This window comes from Streptopelia decaocto (assembly GCF_964273445.1).
Source record: "Streptopelia decaocto genome assembly, chromosome: 2".
NCBI classification, from domain to species: Eukaryota; Metazoa; Chordata; class Aves; order Columbiformes; family Columbidae; genus Streptopelia; species Streptopelia decaocto.
Window position 1 is genome coordinate 142,430,166 of NC_138655.1, and position 21,196 is coordinate 142,451,361.

At 36.3% G+C, this 21,196-nt stretch overlaps 1 protein-coding gene across 1 annotated transcript in view; it reads left to right on the forward strand.

Annotated features, from left to right (window-relative positions):
* Window positions 1–12,813: 12,813 nt before the first annotated feature.
* Window positions 12,814–21,196, forward strand: part of SLC39A12 (solute carrier family 39 member 12) — a gene marked incomplete at both ends in the record, with an annotated part of 31,396 nt that continues 23,013 nt past the window's right edge. The window contains 3 exons of the mRNA XM_082045890.1: window positions 12,814–13,083; window positions 17,159–17,440; window positions 19,933–20,140. Coding sequence (XP_081902016.1) covers window positions 12,814–13,083; window positions 17,159–17,440; window positions 19,933–20,140 — 760 coding nt within the window. The remainder of the gene's footprint in view (window positions 13,084–17,158; window positions 17,441–19,932; window positions 20,141–21,196) is intronic.

Consider the following 21,196-nt stretch of genomic DNA (forward strand, 5'->3'; position numbering starts at 1 on the left):
TAAGATTTCTTCTCCTTTATCAATTATATTTGAAACTGCCAAAATTGTTAAAGACTTAGTGGGGTGGAAGGAGTGGGGAAAGTCATACAGAGACAGGGGGGGATTTAACTGGCAAAATATAGTTGATGGTACAGAAGTCTTCAACAAAGACAATCTTTCCAGGCTCTCTGAACTGTCAAGGCAGTTACCATAAATTAACTACAGATCCCAGAGTGCAGCTCCTTTCACTCAACAGTATTTCTAGAATAGGCCAGATAAACTGCCTCTTAAAATGTTTGTCTCTCTCCAGTGACTATACAGGGAGCCTAGAGTGACTTGTCCAGATACAGACTTCATATGCAAGAAATTTAGATAAGTTTAATCCTGCCTGCACAGACAGACCTTGACTGCTTAAGCCTCACTGCTTCAGGAGATCACACTGAAAAAAAGCAACAGAAACACCCTTTAAATGAGGAGGAAAAAAGAGGAAAAAAATAAATAATTCAGACTATACTTGTATATGTATAAAAAAGGTAGAAAAGGTTTTTTTTAAAAAAAACACATAGGTGAAAAAGAATTAGTGGTCTCTCTGCGTATGTTAAAAAGCTTCTTTGAAACTGCATATTAGCTTTTATGGAAAACATGCAGCTCAGAAACCAAAGAGTTGTAGGCAGGTTAAGTCTATCAGCTTTACTGTAAACTGTGAAGTTTTAAAAATAATTGGTAAATCAACATACATCTACTCATTTGTGTTCTGAAAGAGGTAATTCAGCTTTATGGGTGTGTTAAAGAAGAGATAATATAAAGGAACATGCCAAAAGGGAGCATGGTGTATTTTCCCATCTCTCATGCATATATACTTCCCTCTTTCAAAGTGACAGTAAAAATAGTCTTTGGCAGGTATATCTCATCAGATTTTTTTCTGCAGTAAGAGACCAAATTGGGGTTAATACATACCCAGTTAGCACCATGTCCAGATGGTCATTCTGTCTGTGTCATTTATTGCCTTTAATAGACAAGATATGCTTGTGGAAGAGTTCCGTGTCACTCAAAAGGAGACATAAAAAACAATGCAATGAGAGTCATCACTCAGAAGACAGGGAGGAAATCCAGTGTGTTGAATGTATCAGTTTTGGATGTATCCATTCTCCATACTCTCATCTGAAGGCTCACACCTCCCTTTTTTTGCTTTGCCACTGGTTTATGAAGAATCTTCTTTTTTTTTTTTTCATCTTATTTGCCTCAGCTTCCTCTTTAGTTCTTTCCATGATTTCTGAGAGAGAGAAGGGGAAGAAAAAAAAAAAGAAGAAGAAACATAAAATTCTAATTAAAAAACCCCAAACCTCCTAGTAGAGAGTTAACTTTAAAAATTACCTCAATGCGCTAATGCTCTGCATGCTAATCCACTTAGGCTTTCTTTTTCAAGGTTATGAGTGCCAGCCATTGACTTGTTCTACTTGGCTGCTTTATACCTTACAATGTGCTGCAGATTGTATGCTGTTAAGTGTATCTAATTGTTAAAAAGTATTCACTTTAATTTCATCTAATCAAATGGTGCAAACTGAGAATACACTTTACAGTTATGATTTTCGAAACTTGTGTGTGTGCTTAAAAAGGGCAGTGGGAAAAAGGGGAATTGGAATAAATGTTCTTCTTGCATATCTCAAAATCCATTTCCAAGTGTGGAGATGGTGTGAGAGCAAAAACTGCAGCAAGAGCAGAGCTGCAGTAGGCTTGATTAGTATCATATTTAGCAGACAATTTGTTTGTAGTGGACCCTCAGTTCCAGCAAAGTTTGTGCTTATGATGTTCACAAATTACTCACATTAAGCATGCCAGGATACATCCCCAGCATGTGTGATAGCTTGTTCAGCTGCTAAATCATAGGACAAGCACTTGCTCAGCAGAGAGTTAGCATGGACTGCAATGCTCTGAAAAAACTTGCCTGATGTTGAGTTACAGACTCTAATGAAGCTTTTGTTAAAGGCCGAATTTCATTCATAAATATATCCTAGAATGCAAAACCACAATGGGTTTATTTCAGAAATTCCTGGGTATAGTTTTTTGTCCTGCTTTAATGCAAAACATGCAATGATCCTAAAAGATCCCTTCTGTCCTTAAAAACTGTAAACTGGAAGACACAGGTTGAAATCTTTCCATGTAACTGAATATAAGTTGTATGCAAAACTCAGAAGGAAGTAATTTCCTATTGCAAATATATGAGCGAAACTTCTAGCTTAGCCTGAGTTTTCTAAAACACATAATATTTTTAGTAAAACCTGTTTTCAAATAACGTGGTTTTTTTCAGATTTGACTTAGGTTTCAGTAAATGGAGAGTTGAGGTTAAACAGGATGGAACATCTTCAAGATAAACCCATAGTTTGTGAGCACAAATATTCAAAAATTGGCAGGGTTATTTACTTTAAATCTTCAGTTGCTGTCTTGATGAAAAGACAACTTTAATACAGACTGTTACTGTTTCCTATATAGGAGGTTATAATTAGAACTAAATAGAAAATTCAAGCAAGCTGTTCTTGGAACAGTGTGTGGGAGATTACAGGTACTGATTAGCTGCAGATTGTCTGAGTGTTAACAGTTCAAAATCAGTAATTAAAGCTTAAAATACCAACCAACATCACAATGAGTGATGTTTTTACAAAGACTTGTGCTTGATCATTTGCAGCTGAGTATTACAAGACTTTGCATGCTTGATGAAATTCAGGGCCCACTGGTGTGATACCTACCCCAATGCCAGCTGCTTTGGAGAACCTTTGGTACCTGATGGAGATGAGGTTTTGCCCTGAAATCAAACATTCTGTGTTATTTCCAAAATGCATCTGCATGCATTACTACTACTTATTTGTTTAATCCTAATCATCGTCATCATGGCTAGGATTCCTCTGTGTGTCTTAACTAGTTAGTGAAGGAGGCTCCGCGTTATTGTTTGTGATATAAGAACAGCCTTAATTGAAAAAATGGTACTGTAGCTTCATTCATTTTCTTGACAAGGCAGAAAGTGTTCAGGCAATTAACTGAGGTTTTTAAGATGACTAACAAAGCAGAAGTCCAAGGTCTGTGCTTGAAATCTGCCTTCCAGCTCATGGTCCTCCATGGTGTTTGTGTTGATATTAACTGATACCATCTATATAATTTACAAGTATGGTCAATGAGCACTGTATGTAACTTAGATAAAACAAGTAGAAACCAGAAAAGACATCTGAGAATGGGATGGACCCCTGGTTATACCAGTGCGGTTAACTTTAAAAGTTGAAGGACATTAAATTAACAGCTTTTTAGTTCTTAAGAAACAGCAGTCTAGTGGGAATTAAGAGTACAACTGTCTTTATAATTAGCCCATCTACTCTGTGCCTTTGTTTTGGACCAAACTTCGATTTCAGACTTGGCTGATTATGCACATATTTTTAGTAATTCCATCTGAATTTGCCGGAAAAAGTACAAATATTTACTTACCTAGAAACAACCTGAGTTGTACAACCTGAGTACAACAAAGAGACTAAAAAAATCTGAGAAATTGTATCTTCTGCCAAGTGTTTTGATTTAGTATCATTGCATGTTAAATTAAAGCTTTTCTTATAATCTACATCTATATTGGTTTTCTTTTCAATATGTTCAATATTTTCAACATTCAGTACTTCAATATTTTCAATATCGTAATTTATTCCATGCATCTACACAACTAGAAAGGACTAATTCTATATTTTTATTAATTTCTACATTTATGAGAAATAAATGTTTATAGCTAAAAATAAGCCATGATTTCAATTTGAATGTTGGTAAAGAGGAACTAATTGATAAACTAGGAAGGTAAATTTGTTTGTTTGATTTTAAATGACAGGTTATAAAGGATAATCATGTTTTCATGCAGAAAGAATTAGAGACCTGGAGTTTTAGACATGAGGTAAAACATAGTAAGCACATGTTACAGGATGATAACAATGATTTCCAAGATGAGCAATAATGGAGAGCTAAGACCTGCACACATCACTTATGCACAGGAGATGTGAGGCATGTCGACTGTGCAACCATAAAAGAAGCAAATGCAATCTTTGTGTGTACACAGCCAAGTATTTTGAGAAAAGATGTGAAATTTCTAACATTATTATGAATATACTTCATTAGGAACAATGATTATGTTTATAATGACACATACTCATCAGATTAATCCAGTAAGTGGAGAAAAACCTGCTGTGTTGATGTAAAAATCAGAATACTCATATTAAATTAGACCCAGGGGTTTTTATTGTTTGTGGTTTTGTTTCAGCTTGGTGTTCTTTGTTTGTTTGTTTGTTTTTTCTCCAGATTCTTTGGTTTTGTTTCATACTCTTTATATATACATTTGTGTACAGAGAACATGCAGACATAACAAACTGCTTATATAGATGAGCACTACTGTTGCCCAAGATCTATACACTTCATAAATCGCTTTGAATATTCATTTACAGGAGAGGAAAACAATGAAGATAACAATATCTCACCTCAGTATGATGAGTTATTCTGGTACTTCTCAGTATAATATACACTTGACCCACAATTTGTTTCTTCCACAACTAAACAACACAACATACACAACCAATGGCAAACAGATGCACAATTCACCAAACTATTATTAAAATACAGCAATTCTCATCCATGAACTGGTGATACAAAGAATTCCATGGCCAACACTGAGCAGAATGAACGGTGTGTCCCCTTGACGAGAAAATAAGAGTTGTTCTGAAATCAGATAGAATACATAGTGTATTAACTCAAACTCTACTTGAAAAGTTAAAATAGTAGTTTGTTTTGTATTTTCTGTGTATTTTTTACAGGTAGGAAAAAGCAAGCATTTATTTTGTAATCTAAGGCTTACATATTCATCATGAATACTGGATGGTTATATAGAGATGAACAACTTTTTAAAGTAAAAAAAACAATTTCTTTTATAAAGTAGGAGCATTTCTTATCATAACAAATTTCCTTCTCATTGCTCTTGTTACCAAACCTTCAAACAATGCATATAATACTGGGTTACATGGGGGAGGTACTAGTTAGTCAGTGGTTTTAATAAAGGTGGAAACTTAGTTCACTCTAATGTGATGAAGGTTGTATTTGGTTAAACTTATTTTTTCTGTCTTTCATTGTCCTTTCATTCCAGGATTTCTATTTTCCTTTTCACCTTCGTTGCTTCAACATCTGTTACTTGAAGCCCATCTGATCACCCAACTATTCCATAAGCTGCTGTTAATGTTGGTGCCACCTACAAAGTTCCTGAATTCAAGATAGAGAGTGAAAGAAATTGTTTTCACTACCCTCACCCTGGCTTGTATTCATGACCCAGAAACTTATATTTTTCCTTTGTTTTTAGGCAGACTAGAGTGCCTTAAAAAGCATCGGTCTTCTCACAGGCAACAATTACCATGATGTTTGCTTGCAATGACTCTTCTCTATTGTGAGGAGAATTTCTTTAGGACAACAGAACACTGAGACATAATTTGAAAAACAAGAAGTAATGTGAGTAAACACTTGTTATCCTAATTTGTGCAACAGCAAAAATTATTTATGAATATTTCATGAAGTAAGAGAAATTACACAAATAGACTTTTGAGTAGGTTTCAAGCATAAGATGATGACTGTCCAACAGGAAAGAAACATTAAGTATGTTGGGGTTAGAAGTCAATGGGTGAAGAATTGACATATGAGACATAATTCAGTTTCCTACAAGGTGAATAACATAGCTGTCAAAACACTATTTTTCAATTTAAAAACCTTATTTTTTTTCTATTAATATATTACTTGGTGTTTCATGACATAATACTTCATAACATTTCATTTGGAATATTTAAATTTATAGTTTAACATACGTAATTGGACTGTAAATGCTTTGGACTGAAGGAAACATTGTCAGTAAAATCAGCTCGTATTTTTTGAGCTCAATGTCTTTAGAAGCCTAAAGGAGCAGAAATAAACAATATGCATAGTAGAGCCTGATAATGCTCCAGGACATAACTGAACAATAGGCAGCAAAAAGCTTAGTAACTGATTTCTGCATCTAGTTATTGGAGGAGGAGAAGAGATAGCTGAAGCTGATATGATGGTCTAGTAACTATACTTGAATGTTTAGATACCTTCAGTAAAGTTAGGCTGCTAAAATTCCTGAGGATGAACACAAGAACTTTTTTCCCCACGTGTTTTTAACTTAAAAATGCACAACATTGTATACATCCGTCTGAAGCCCTCTCTGTTTCTTGATCAAGTGTCCCATCCCAACAGATGGGATGAGGGATGAGTTAACTCTAAATGCAACACGCGCCCTGACTCAACAGGTGAGACCAGGTGTGAGTTAGCTTGGGGTTAATTCTGCACAGTTATGTGAAGTGAATGACAGACAGTCACTCCTGGGGTCCAATTCAATTGTGAGTTTTACTAAAAGTACATGTTGGAATATTAGTTACAGCGAATAGTGACTTGGCAAAAGTATAACAGAACTTATCAACACATTAACAGCGAAAGTCCTACGATGAGCGATGTTTTGGCAACCATTAGTAGTTATAATATGAAGTTTAACCAGAATCCAACAGCAGAGTTTAAAGTGATGTTACACTTATGTTCAAAAGGAAAAGAGGGAAAGAGAGTGGTAGAGAGGGAAGGGAAACTAAGGTATAAGAGAGAGAGAAAGAGAGTAATATATACGCAGGAGGAGAGACAAAGAAATGGGGTAATAGAAAAAGGTGAGGGATCCAGTCTCTTATGGCCCCACAGTGTGGATGACAGGACTTGTACGATGATGCATGGCCTTGGTGTTCCACAGCGAGGATGCTGGTGTTTGCAATTCAGGAGCACAGTGTCCTCCAAGGTCTGGTTCAGTTCCCGAGGCAAAGCTGCTGAGATGCGGAGTCCTGAGGGTGGATTCACTTTGGCAAAGCTGGTGGGCTGAGAGTCCTGAGGGTGCTGGATTCCCCTCAGTGAAGCTGGTAGGCTGAGGGTCCTCAGGGTGCTGGATTCCCTACCAGTGCTGTTTTAGGTGAGCTTTTTTATAGCTCTCTGAGTAGAGAAAAGTCTGGGGGGAAAGGGGTGATTGCAAAAGATCGACAAGTCTGGACAAGTCCTCGGCCACGGTGAAGGGTCTCAGCTTTTCCCTTTTCCCTGGGCATATCAGAAGATGGGGCTATGTGCCCTCCAGCACACTTTCCACCTCCAGTATCAGTCAGCCGGCCTGATCTGTGGCTCCTTACCTTGTCGTTGACATGTAAATCGCAGTTCCCTGTACACTGAATGTATCATTTCCAGTGGCTGGCTGAACTAGTTTCACCACAATGTTTTCAGCCATGATCCTTATCAATACACAACACCAAGATACTCATATCTCCTGCTGTGACTAAGTTCTTGATTATAATTAATATTACTGTTGAATAGTCTTGATGGTTACCTCTAGATCCCAATTTTGTTGTTGTTGTTTTGTTGTTGTTGTTGTTGTTGTTGTTTTTTATTGGAACCACAACCAGATAGTCAGCAATGGAGAGTTTGAGTGAGGGAGAAATCTGTAATAAGACTGAGACAATTAAAGAGGTTTTAGATCACACTCTCCCTATAAACAAACACTTTTTGTTAACCCATATAAGCTTTCATGCCAGGAATATTTTAGGACAATAAATGTCACAGATTAATTCTGTAATATGCGAGAAGACACTTCTGAAGGTGAATTTCTCAAAACATAAGAAGCTTTTCTGGCCTGAAGTAGAAGTAATCCATGAGTTCTTTCTCTTCTATTTAAGTGTAACTAGATTTCCATGTCTTCTTAGGAAACTCTGCTAACTAACGGGTGAATTACACAATCCTGAACTAATACAAGGCTTGTTCCAGAGACATATATTAATGTAGAGTTATATATTGATATATGTAACTCAGATAATTCCAATAGCATTCATTTATTTTAATTTATTGGCAATCTTAATATATGCGATATTGTTAGGATTGACTGTGAGGCCAATGAAGCTGGATAGAATGTGGTAATTCTAAAGCACTGACATTTTTTGTTACAGCATTCTAGCATTAATTCGTTGGCACAGATGCTTTATATATTGAGATTCTACACAAATTACATGCAAAATGTAGTCCTTTCAAGTGTCAATATGCTGTGTATGGCTGTAATTATAGCAATGTGCACAGATCACATTAATAACCTGGAGGAAATTTGCAGTACCACAGGATTTTCTTCTATTTGCCGTAATTGCTGTGATTAGTAAAAGGGGAAAAAACTTATTTGCTTAGTCCATCAGAACAAGTTATATATTATTTAAGGAATAGGAATTTTATAGCTGCATTTTTCAGTAAGCTGTGAAGTTCAGTAGGGGTCTTGCTCAAATGATGCCTTCATCCTCTCCCATTCTGCTGTACAAATAAAATTAAGCAATTTGTCAGATTGGTAGAGCTCATAGGGTTGTCCTTGTCATCTCAGAGTGAGTTCTTTAAAGAGTTTTTCTATTCCTACATAATTTATTCACTGATTCTTTGAAAACCAGTAAATTGCAGAGTGCAGTTATTCATGGCATTTGTGAACAGGCAACTTGCTTTTGTTGTCGCAGCAGGTGTGTAGGTAGGAGAAAAAACAAGATAAGATGCAATAAGTCTTACTGGTTTACTTAAAATTAAAACCAAATAAATAAATAAAAATCCTGTCACCAAAGAGGGCTTGCTGCATGTTCTTATCACGTTACGTGTCTGGATATGCCATTCGGAAGCTGCCTTCACTCCTATTTCCTAAAAATGGAATTTAGGATATTACTAGATGACCTTTCTAAGTCATAAAAGAATGCGTTTGTGTGTGGAGAAAATCTGATATGCAGTTGTCTGAGATAATGCACCCCATCATGAAATATAAACAAGAGTTTTCAGAAATTTCCATTTTTATCACTCTTATTTTATTTCTTCTGTTACTTATTTTCCTGGGACATGTACCCATGCCTGTCAGTGGTCAGGTACTCGCTTGCAAATATCCTTCCATGGTAACTCTTCAAGCTGACTAAGAATTATCTATTATCTCTGCAAATTCTTGAGCTCAGGCCCTTGCTTGATCATGCCAAGGTCCTTAACTGAGCATAGAATGGAAAAAAAAAATAATAATTTGCTTATTGAATGAAGGTCATCCTACTTTTGCTTTTGCTGTGCAGTCTGTCATCTTGTTCAAATGGTAATCTCCTTCAATTTGAGTTACCCCAGTTCGCCAGTTCCTGTGAGAGCTCTTTCTTCCATGCATATTCTACAGTAAGCAGAGAGTCGCTGGCTTATGACCATTGTGCATGGACTTTTTTTCCCCTTTATTAAAAATCACCAAAAGACATGCAATTGCATTTGAGCCAAAATGGCAGAGACTTGTAACACATGAGAGAAAAATAAGTGTTAGGTGCTTCAGGAGGTTTTAAGACATTCAACTGTACCAGTGATTTCTTTCTGTCTGTGTATCTCAGCAAACTTCTAATAGGCATTTAACTACACAGCTCTGTTATTACCCTTGTCCCATTTTATCAGTTGGCACAGCATCAGGATGGGTAGGTGGTAATGAAATAATGCTACTACAGGCGCGTTTCAAAAAAGGACTTAGCAATTGATGCTAGCAGTTATTTCAATAGTAGTGATCCAAGTGCTGTGTAGGCAGAAAAATTCTTTGATAACAGTGGCACGGCTGAAGCATGGGTAGTGCTCTGGCATCAGGAGTAGATGCAGAAGTTAAGGCTTGAGTCACCATCAGTGATTTTGCCACCACTGAGAAACTCATTTACAAGCCAGAGAAGGTTTGCAATGCTTAGTCTTAGAAAGGGAAGTGAATTCTCCTTTGAAATCTGCCATAGTACCCTGTACCAATTATAATCTGTTGCTTTTTAATACACTGTTTCCTTTTTTTCCCATCACTCTGGAATATAAATGTTAATGTAAAATATCACCAGTATTATGCAAATCTCTCAGCAGTTTTCAATAGTTATAAATCTTCAAATGCGTTTTCAAATGTTAGCTTCTCTCAATAAATTGAAACAATTCACCTTCTCTTTGTACCTTTTAATTGGATAGAATTAGTTCTTAGTTTCATTTTGTAATTATATACTACACACCAAATTATATACAGATAAACCTATTTTGTTTGTTTGGAGATTGAGCAGTCCCCAGAATTAAATGCTGGAAGCTCTTCCTTCATTATCTGAGGAATTATTTTTATTAGTGGAACAAATCTGGATGTAGTCAGCTTTGTTTAACAGAGCAAATCATATAAAAACTAGAGGAGATGTGTATTACCATGTGCCTCCGCTATTCAGTCATTCATATAAAAATAATTTTTTGAGATTAACTTTTCTGGAATTCTTGTCTGCATAAAGTTGCATATTGGGCAATGTTATTTTGATAAATATCTTTTATAATTTATGAAATAACATAAAAGATAATTTGATACAAATCTGAGGGGTTTTTTTTGTACTTGAGTATCTAATTGTAGGACTGATTTTTAAAATGCTCAGACAAGAGTTTGTACATACTTCTATGTAGCTTTCCTTCATATTTTTGAGAACATTTGTTTATATTTTGCACTTCCCTCAAGCTGGTGTTGTCAGTTTATATATATATATTTTTTTTTTATATGATCAGTATCAGTTGCTAGTTCTCAGCTTCACTAAAACAAGGCTGTTCCCTTTGACCTTGCCACCTTATAGGAAATATTACCAGCACTTTAGAACTCAGGATTTTTTGTCAGTCTAGCTTTAAAGAGAATTATGACGTTTCTATTACTACAGGCTTACTGCTTCACAGGATTTGTTGAGCTGACTGAGATGCCAATTCTTCACTACTGCACTGAAGGTTTGGAAGGTGGGAGAACAATATGACTGGTATGTACTTGTCACCCTGGAAATCTGTCAGTTGTGACAGTTTTCACTAACTTCCAGTGCAATAATAATGCAATGGCATGGTGATGTAATTGTCGACTTTGTAACAGCATCCCTCTGGAAAATCTGAGTGGGTGGAATAATTTTATTTTTCACTGCAGTCTGAGCTATCCCAGCTTTTTTAATTGGTGCAAATGTGGCACAGAATAAGTGGCGATGAAAGAGCCTGTTCTCTACGGACAGTGTTTCCCAAAGAAAAATAATGTTTTTTTCTGTGGAGGTGCCTGAAAAGATTTCTACTTCTGTTGTCATATTTGCATAAATAAGTAATGCTTTGATGAAACAAATAAATTCAGATTTGTTGCAAAAATTGATCAGATAATGTAGTAATGTAGAGAACAGAGTGCTTGCATCCATTACCCATTGTAATGAAACACATTCAATAGATTTTATAGGTCTTGCACTGCTAAAATAGAGACTGTTTACATAAAATGATAACTATTAAAATATGTGAAATACATTCAACAACGTGATGCCTAGAACTTGCCAAGAAGAACATGTACTAATTCCTATCCACCTCCATTGTTACCTTAAGAGCAGCTCTCTCCATAGCAACTGAAAACTTTTCAAGGCAGCAATAAACTAATCCTCTCCAGCTTCCAGAGCACCATCAAGGAATTTTAAAAACCTTGGACTTCCAGCAGCTAAATACTTCTGAGGATTCAGAAGGCCACAAAGCTAGATACACAAGCATTCTTTTTCCCTTCAGAAGGTAAGAAAATAATGTTTAGAAATAAATGCAACCTCGTAACACATTCCTAACTGCTAATGGTAAAATATATCTAAACACCGAAAGGTTTTCTAACATCTAAAAACATACTAATCTTTATCTGTGTAAATGCCAATTTGAATTCAGCAGTTATTTTTTCATTTTAAATACTCTGTTAGCAGAGTTTCGTTTAAAGTAAGACACACAAGTATCATGTGGCAGTTAAAAGAAGCTGAACTTATGTGTGGTTGTTTAACATATGTGCATTGTCAGCTGAAAAATGCATGTCACTGCCAGCATCTGCTTGTCAATAAAATGAAAACCTTTTTGTGGAAAACAGAAGTGAAACTCTTTTATGTTTCTTACACTTTGATATTGAGATAGATTATTGTTAAAGCAGAGGCGATGTTATATTGTTAAGTATAGTGACAAGACAGATTTACAGTACAAAATGTCTTTTGCATCTAGAGTTAGCAAGATAAGCTTGTTGCTTCTGGGTGTTTGTCTTGTTTATTCACTGAGTTCTGTGAATGAAATTATGGTGTCAGTTTTGTAACTCTTTCATCTGGTCATAACATATCACTGATTTTTAAGTATGTCATGTTCATTCTTCTTTTGTGTTGTATAGTTGGAGTTTGGTAATGTTAATAAAGTGTTTTGAAAATAAAACCTGCTCTGTATCATTGCTGTGTAACATAATTACTACACTTTTCTAGCAGAATCAGACTAGTAATATTTATTTACATCTATTTTTGCTACTAAAAACCTGTCTCATAATGGAATGAAAGTGAAAGCTATGGTATTTTCCTGTTCTTACTGAAGAGAATTATTAGTGAATGCAATAACATAATACTGAAATGAAAACCATACACTTAACTTTTATGAGGAGGGAAGGGCACTTTGAGCAACCTCTTGTTGGTAATTCTACAGAAGTTTTAAGGCCATGGTTGTCTTAGTTTCCTGCTGTTCTGGGCTGTAAAGCCCTTACAGGCTCCCTGTTGTTCAAAAACAGCTTGTCACTGCAAATCAGCTTAGCCGACCAATTAATAAATCCTTTCAAACATATTGCGTTCACACTAATTAAAGGGTTGGGGTTTTTTTCCCCTTTACTATTCAGATTCCTCAGGTTTGAAGTTTAAGCTGTGAAGTGCAAACAACAGCCCAACATTCAGTGCAGATCACACGCTGCAGGAAGAGGAGATGTGTTTTCTGACCAAGCGTCCAGCTCTTGGGGTGGTATGTTCTGCTTTCATATTCAGCGTGCTCACTGCTGAAGGACAGCCCGGGGAAGAGCATGGGCAGGATGGCAGTTATGCTCCCGGCCGAGGCTATCTGATGGAAGTTTTACGCGTTCTTTCAGCTGACAACAATGAGCTCCACATGAACCACTCACGAGAACTGGTCAAAATGTTACTGGAGAGAGCTGAGTGTCCACAGCGGATTTATGGCATGCAAGAGGATTGTAACCTGGTTAGTGCTTCAATTAATGAGGGATACCTTTACAGGATCATCAGTTCATTCTAAAATTATTTATTAGAGTGATACTCTCCTGAATACAAAACCTAAGCATGTAAAAAGCTTGTTATTGCAGAATAGAAATTGTCCCTGCTTCAATAATTTCATTCTTAACTATTAATATCTATTGTTTGAGCTCATGAAGAGATATTCCAAACATGACAGGCATTCCTCTAGAAGCTCCATGCTTCAGTCACATGACACTAATAGTTTTCCTTTAAAAGATATCAACTGTTTCTTTTGCAACAAAGATTTTTCTGCTTACCCTGATGTAACTATAAAAGCATGAGCTTGAATTTGGGACACAGAGGATTTCCACTGTGGAAATACATAGGTAAAAGTTGGGGACCAGTTCTGGCACTTCAGTTTTGTTCTGGATTTTAGTTCATAAAAATAAAATCCAGAAAGATTTGTCTCAGATTTATGTACCAATTTAGTGAAATATTCAAGATTTAGAGAAGGGTTTTGGTAAGAAGTTCAATTAAAGGAAAATCAAAGGCAGAACGATGAATCTACAAATCCAAACTGAAACTGGAAGCAGTCCAGGGTACAACTTCACAGATGTTTTAATTGTCTAGATGAGTTGAGAGTATTTTCAAAACTGATTCCCGATTTGACAAAGAAAGGAACAAGTATAAGAACATCATAGACTATAGCAGGACAGAAAAAGTTAAGTGAGCAACTTAGCTGAAAGGGATTACAAAGAGCTGGGTGAGTCTTCGGTTAACGTTACTCTACCTCTGGCATTGTTCAGTGACCTACATACACCAGAGTGTCTCTTTATATCAGAATTATGAGGATAGTCATAAAGGTGAATGCTTTCACAACATACTCTTCTTGGCACTTTGCTAAGCCAATGAATCGAGATCTTTTTCTCCTGTGCAGCAGACAACTACTCACTTAATTGGCCCTTTCTGCAAAGGTTCCCATTTTTCATACTAGCCTCAAAATGAAATTTCATACATAAATTATGTAGGTTCCTGTCATTCATCAAATGGGTAATTTTTATGGAGGAGATTGTGCAGTTTTTCTCTTCACACATCTGTGTAATGGATATGTACCAGATATAAAACCAGATCAAAAGCTGAGAATGTATTCATCAGTAATATGTAGAGAGTCCTTCTAAACTTCACAAAACAAGAGCGCAGGCATTCTTGTTCTCCCTCTTTGTTTTGCTTCTCTGGATTGCCATATTTTTTCCTTGTATTTGTGGAGAGTATGCCCCTGTCTTTGGATGGAAGTAATCTAAGCGAAATTAGCTGGGTCTTACTTTAGTCAGGACTTCCACTCTGTTTAGACTTCATCTTGGAATTTTTCCTGTGGGAAGAATTTGAATTCACCATTTGCAGTAGTTCTCAGCGTTGGCTGAGTCAGTAACACTGCACACATCCTGCACTACTGGTGCCACATGAACACTGTTTTCTGCCCAAGAGCAGTGAGAGAGAGGCGGCATCTTCAGTCCCATTCAGCACTGTGCTGAAATCTTGCAAGATGATTTAACAAGATCTCTTAAATCAAAACAGCAAAGCTGTGCAAGAAACAGTACCTTCAAGTTCATCAAAATGTGAAACAGAATGCCCCACCTTAGCTTGGCATTTTCTTTCCCATACTTGTTGGGAATAACTAATTGATTTCAGACTCAACATTCCTTTCTAAATCCAGTCATACCACATGAATTTGTTTTCAGATTTTAATTTTTTAATGATATCTCCAGGGGGTATCTAAAAGCAGTGAAGTTTAACATCATTTTAGACCCCTTTTTGGTTTGTTGTTACATATTGGCCCCGAGACTCTTTCAGTGGAGGCTGGCAGCTATTGAATGACATCTGACAGTTCCTTATTTCCTAAGCACACAAAATCAATATATTTCTTGCAATGGTAAGATAATTTTTTCTAACCTTTGGCCTTTTAAACAAAAGACACTCAGGGTTCAATGTCCAGGTTCAAAGTTGGCCTCTTTTTTATAGCAACTAAACATTTCTAAACCAAGGTGATGCAGTCAATTGTGCCTCTAAAATATTAGTAACAGCCAAATAACCAGTGATGAACAAATTTATGTCCTCTTGATATCTCCCCAAGGGTCACTCTGTATGGGCTACCAACATATTACGAAGTAGCTGCATCTTTTACAATGCACCTGCTTCCTTGCCATCAGCAATCTCCTTTTCAGTCAGCTTTCTTACAAGAGCAAACAGCTGCCTCACTGGTTGTAATTTATCCTCACTGGGTTTTGAACTCTTATAGAAGTCTCTGAAAATGTTCCACTACATGCAGTATGGTTATTGTACTACTATTGAGTGTTTGAAAAGGCTGATTGACTAACTTTTGGTCTTTTGGGATAGAAAGCAGAATAACTATATTCCTCCTAGCACAAGTACTAATACTCAGAGACATGCACTCAAAAAAGAATTGTAGATCTTGTTAGACAATGTAGGCAGGGCACAGTAGGTCATGCTGTCATCTACTTTATTTACAAGTATAAATATTTCATTGGGAAATTACCATCCACAGTCCTCTTTTTCTTTTTTTTTTTTTGGATTGAATATTTGTGATAATTTTTGTTAGAATTATTTCTATTAAAAAGTAGCAGCTCTCTCAGTTCCTCCAAGGAATATTGGCTCCTGAACATGACAATGTGTGTTTGATTCTACTCAGCTTCCATGCAGGAAAATAAACTGACATACAAGCTGACTTATACCAACCAGTGCATCATGCTTGTAGCCACAAACAATTTAGTCTGACAAACTATGTTCTGTCTGGATTAATTAACTTATTAGATAGTAGTTTAGATCCCCCCTTTGTACCTTTATGTGTTGTAGTTTCTTCTCTGTAAAGTACAGTCCGGCTGCTCTACCATAATAATTGAGATTAGCTGGCACCCCTATAACATGCTTAGAAAAGAGCCAGTTGGAAAACAAAACAAAACAAAACCTAAAACCAAACCAACCAACAACAACAAAAAAAAAAAACAACCAAAACCAAACAAAAATCCCACAAAACCAAACCAAAACAATAATAAGAAACAAAACAAAATTTAAAAAAACCCACACACACAAAAAAACCCGCAGCTACACAATGAATGACGATAGTTAGACTATATCTTCAAGAAACATTATTTTTTTTCTGGAATTCAGTATCTTATTTTCCATAGCTTGAAATAGAGCTCCATTAATCTTCTGATCTAATTTTAAAGATTAACTTTTGCTTGCACTGGCAAAAGTTTTTGTAAAGGCTCTTTGTATCAATAAAAATGAGATTTTATATATATATATATATATATATATATATATATATATATATAAAACCCTGTGCTCAGATAGAAAGCCTCAGAGGGTGAATATATCATTTCAGTCCATCTTGAAGTGCATTTGGAGGACTAAATGGTGTTGAGACCTTGTGCTGGGTCTATACACTGAACCTAATTGTTCCAGTTAACAGAATCCATTGAGAAAAAATTAAAATAGTTGTATGATTGCAGGGTAAATTAGGTCTCATCTCAGTGCATTGAATATGATATAACTTCTGTTTACACACCCTGAACTAACTACAGTCCCGATATGGTCTTTGTCTAATAACACAGACACATATAGAACACACAGGTGAAAATAGGATAGCCCTGGACTCTGTCTAATATATTTATAACCAGAAATAGATTCTGTTGAAGTTAGTGGAAGACTTTCAATTCTCTACAATTATTGATCAGAGTTAGTCCTGTTTTGTAGTAAATCTTAAATCCCTTGGACACTTGAAGTTTCTTAAAAACAGAAGGAGCTCTGGAAAATCAAACAAAAAAACACACGAAACCAAACAAAACAACAATGAAAAAAATCAACCCATAGTGTGATCTTGCAGCCATGTAACTACAATGAATTACCTGCACCCTCCTCCTGCTGATCCATTAGCCTGTATCTGTAGTGGCTTAGGTTTTATCCCTTAAATACCAGAGTTGAATTCTCCTGTTCTCATCTCTAATTGTATTTGCAGATGACTTGCAATGTTGAATTTCCATTTATTCTTATTTTTTTCACAGTGCCTTGAACCAGATGCTTTGTTAATAGTAGCTGGTGGAGATTTAGAAGACCATCTTAGCGAAGAAGTATTTGAGAGAATTTCTCTTATTCTTCTCTACTACATTCTTCATCATAGAGAAGTGTGTTCTTCAGAACTCAGCTTGAATAATAAGGATTATAAATTTTACTTACAGAGTATGCTTAGTTTAAGACATGATGAAGACTGTTATTATTTTTCACGGAATGAAACTGAAGATATTTTGGCTGCAGTAAGGCAACATTTTAAAACTTCTGAAACCCAGGTAAAGAAAACATAAGTAAAAATATCTTCATATTTATTACTGATAGAATGCCTTTAAGCTAGTTCACACAGTGTCTCGGTATCATGGTCCTCCAGAAAACTGGTAAATAACAATGCACAGGCTGAACATCGGTCTTTTGTTGTACGTGCTGTTTAATACCAACCTTCTCCTTGACTTGCTTTTGGCATCTGCTCCCTAGCACTTTCACAGGGTCCACTGAGACATGGCTGGGAAGACAGCACATATTAGGGACCTTTCTCAAGAGGTAATTCAGATGCAGTTACCCTGTTACCCTGTTCAGATGCAGTTACTCTGTGTAGATACAAGATCTTGGACTAGGCTTCAAAGGCAGAACGTACTTTCTCATTTAGTATAGATATCCTAGCAGTGACTGTATTTAAATGGTAGAAAGCAGAATAGTTCCAAAACTGATCTGTCTGTATAGCAGAAATGATGAATCATTTTGCTGTGATGAGATCCTTGCCAGGCCCTGCACTTCCATGTCCATCCAAAGCAGGGTGGAATAAGGAGTCCATCCAACGATATGATGGTTTCCTTCAGCTGGGACACATACATTTGTGAGTAATTATCTTCCAGCATGGATATGTCTTATAGAAAAAGTGATACAGATAAGCTTAAATTTAAAGTGGGGGAAAAAAAAGAAAAAAGAAAAGAAAAGAAAAGAAAATAAGAATATTGAGCATACTCAGCTAAAAACATCCTTTTAAAATCAGGAAATACACAGCGATTTTTCTCACCACCTTTTATTATTCCTTATTTCAAGTATGGTATATAAAATAATAGAATAATATTCTAGAATTCACAATCTAAAGAAAAACTGTTTTCCTTGCCATGGGCAATAAAATAAGTTTTGCCAGATTAGATAACTCCTAAAGTACAGGTTGACCTACTGGGAGAAGCCCCTTATATCTGTTCATCGTATAAAGTTAAATCTGGTTTCTTGCAAAGTTTGCATTGTTCTTTTTCATTTCATTAGATTTAAATTTACAGCATACTGTAGTAGGTCTTCCTGTGCAAACAGAAGACAGCCAGGAGTCCTGGCTGTGCAGCAGAATGCTGAGGGCCTCCAGTTTCTCTTTCTGTGTTTTGTGTTATCATTTCCCGTCGTAAATTATTCATTGACCAGTACTTTTGGTTCTGAGTCTTGGTGAACGTTCTGACTTCCAAGAACTCCAATGGTATCTGGGCAACTGTAAAGAGGCATCGGTGGGTATTTGGCATGTCAAGATAGAATAACAATGCATAAAGTGCTTGACTGTGTGGTCTGTTTGTTTATGCTGGCAGTAGAATCAGTTGTTAAGCCTGTTCAGTAACTGAGACTTCACCACTCACTGACATGAGGGAAAAGAGGAGTTTTTTTAATGAAAGGTACTCAAAACATTATGGACTACCTAATGCTTAGAATCACAACACCTGAGTTATGGAAAAGGGCCAATGATGCAGGTAGTAATATCAGAAAAGCATTTTTAGTGGCTCTTTATATTTTTTGTTTCACAGAAAATAACTTCTTCACAGTCATAGCAGCTAATATACTACCTTAAATGAGAGGTGAAATTTCAGGTTGTGGAAATGCAAATGTGTAAAGGATGGATGGGAAAAAAAATGCCAGCCTCCTTTCTGTAGTTTTTAAGGCATATATATGGAGAGATGAGTATGTCTAAAATAAGTAACTGCTGTACTGGCTCACCTAGTTGACCTTTCAATTTAGTTAACAAGAGTGAGAGACAAACTTAAATAATTTTTGCCAAATTTTCCTTGTTTCTCTCAAACCCCAACTATTTGCAGTGAAAATAAACATGAAAGGCAGAAATGGAAGAAAACAGGGATAAGTTTCCAGGTAACTGAGGGAGCTGTACCCTGCTCCCTCACTTCAGACCCACACACAGGGCTGTGCACGACTGACTGCAGCTCCCGTTTGCTCACCCAGCAGGGAAGTCACCCATTCTCTGCAGAATTATGTCTGTCCAGATTGTCCCCAGATAACTGCCCCATAATAAATTATTCACCTCATTTAAAAGATGGGGAACTAAAAATATGAAGAGAATTCTTTCTGAAGTTTGAGACGAAGAGTTAAAATCTGTATTGAGTCATTCTCTTGTGCCTTAACAAAACTTCCTCCCTTTTCTGCCACTTTCTGGAAGTAGATGTAGATGCAATTGAGGAGGATGCAGGAATGGTAGAAACAGCATGAAAACAACACTAAGCAAAAATCACCTGAATGAAGGACTGTACTTCTTCCTTGTCAGATACTGAGTAAAATTTCAGGCTTTTTTATTCTATGTCTGTTGTCATTAAAATGTCTTGTGCTTTGCATTTGCTGTCCTGCTGTCAATTACAGCTTTTATCTTGGTATTTTTTTCTACCCTGTCTGTCTCTGAAAGTGTTCTCTCCAGTTTCTCCTCCTGTCACTCTGATTATTTAAATGGAAGTGACCAGGGCTGTCTTCATGCTGTTTTCTCCTCATGTTTCAGTGTGTTGATGTGAGTACTCTGGAGAAAAATGCTGATATAACGGGCAGAGATGGTGCTGATGAAAACACACTTCCACGCCTGGCTGCTTTAATCATTACTCTGGCTCTCCAAGGAGTCTGTATGGGGAAAGCAAGTTTGCCCTCCCCAGAATTCTTTATAAAATATATTTTCAATTCTCTAAACAGTACCACTGAGCTCCAAGTGACCGGTAAGCTATTTATTTGTATCTGGTTGCCTTTTGCAACACACATTTGATATAAACTGTCTTTAAATGCCTAAAGGACATTTTGCATTTCATTGTAGATTTAAGTAGTGTCTTCTAAATTTAAAAACAAAGTTTGAAAAAAACTCCTTATTTTGATATTCTCTGAGAGGTATAAAACAAATTGTTATTGTGATTAGTAAATGTGTACCATCACATTAATTTATGACCTAATTGCTCAGCACAGTTTGGACTACCCATGAGAGCTCTGAAAGTGGCAATCTAGCTGTGGGGGCAGAGTTCACAAGGGCCTAGTTTATCTTGCCTCTTTTTGCAGATCCGGACACATTGCAAGACTCATTTAGGGGTTGATGGGAAATTCAGATCAGACACCTTAGTCACTCACACCTCAGTGCAGACATACCTCCAGAAGAGATGAAATAGAGGCAGGCCACTCTGTTTTGACCAAATGCTCTGATATCTGCCTAATGTACCCAAAAACATCTTTATAACTTGTGCTTGCCGACCCAGCTTCTGATCTTATTCTAGACTCAGAGACTGGGTACTATGCAAAGTTCATTTTTCCTTCAGGAGCTCTGTTGCTCGATGTATCAAAAATGCTACTTGGCCAGAAATAATTAGAAGTATAGGAAAGTTCTAAGTCGTCAAAAAATTGAAAAGGAAAAACACAAGTGTTGAACTCACAGCAGCTGCTGTTAAGTTCTGTAAAAGACTGTGCATGCTTAGCAGTGTAAAAAATTAAACCATCAGGGGCCAACTGTGGATTTAGAAGGTTATTATAAGACATTTCCTTGTTTGTGGTAACTGCTAACAGCAACACTTTACAAGCTTTCCAAAGCACTTTTTTTAAAGTTACATTAAGTATAGGTTAAAGCAACTTGAAGAGTTGAATTAAGCATAGCTAAAAACATTTTTACTACCCTTAGGTTACAGACAGGTGCACTGAATCACAGAAAATAATAATAATAATAATAATAATAATAATAATAATAATAATAATAATAATAATAAACAAAATCCTCAGCCTTACATTTGGACTCC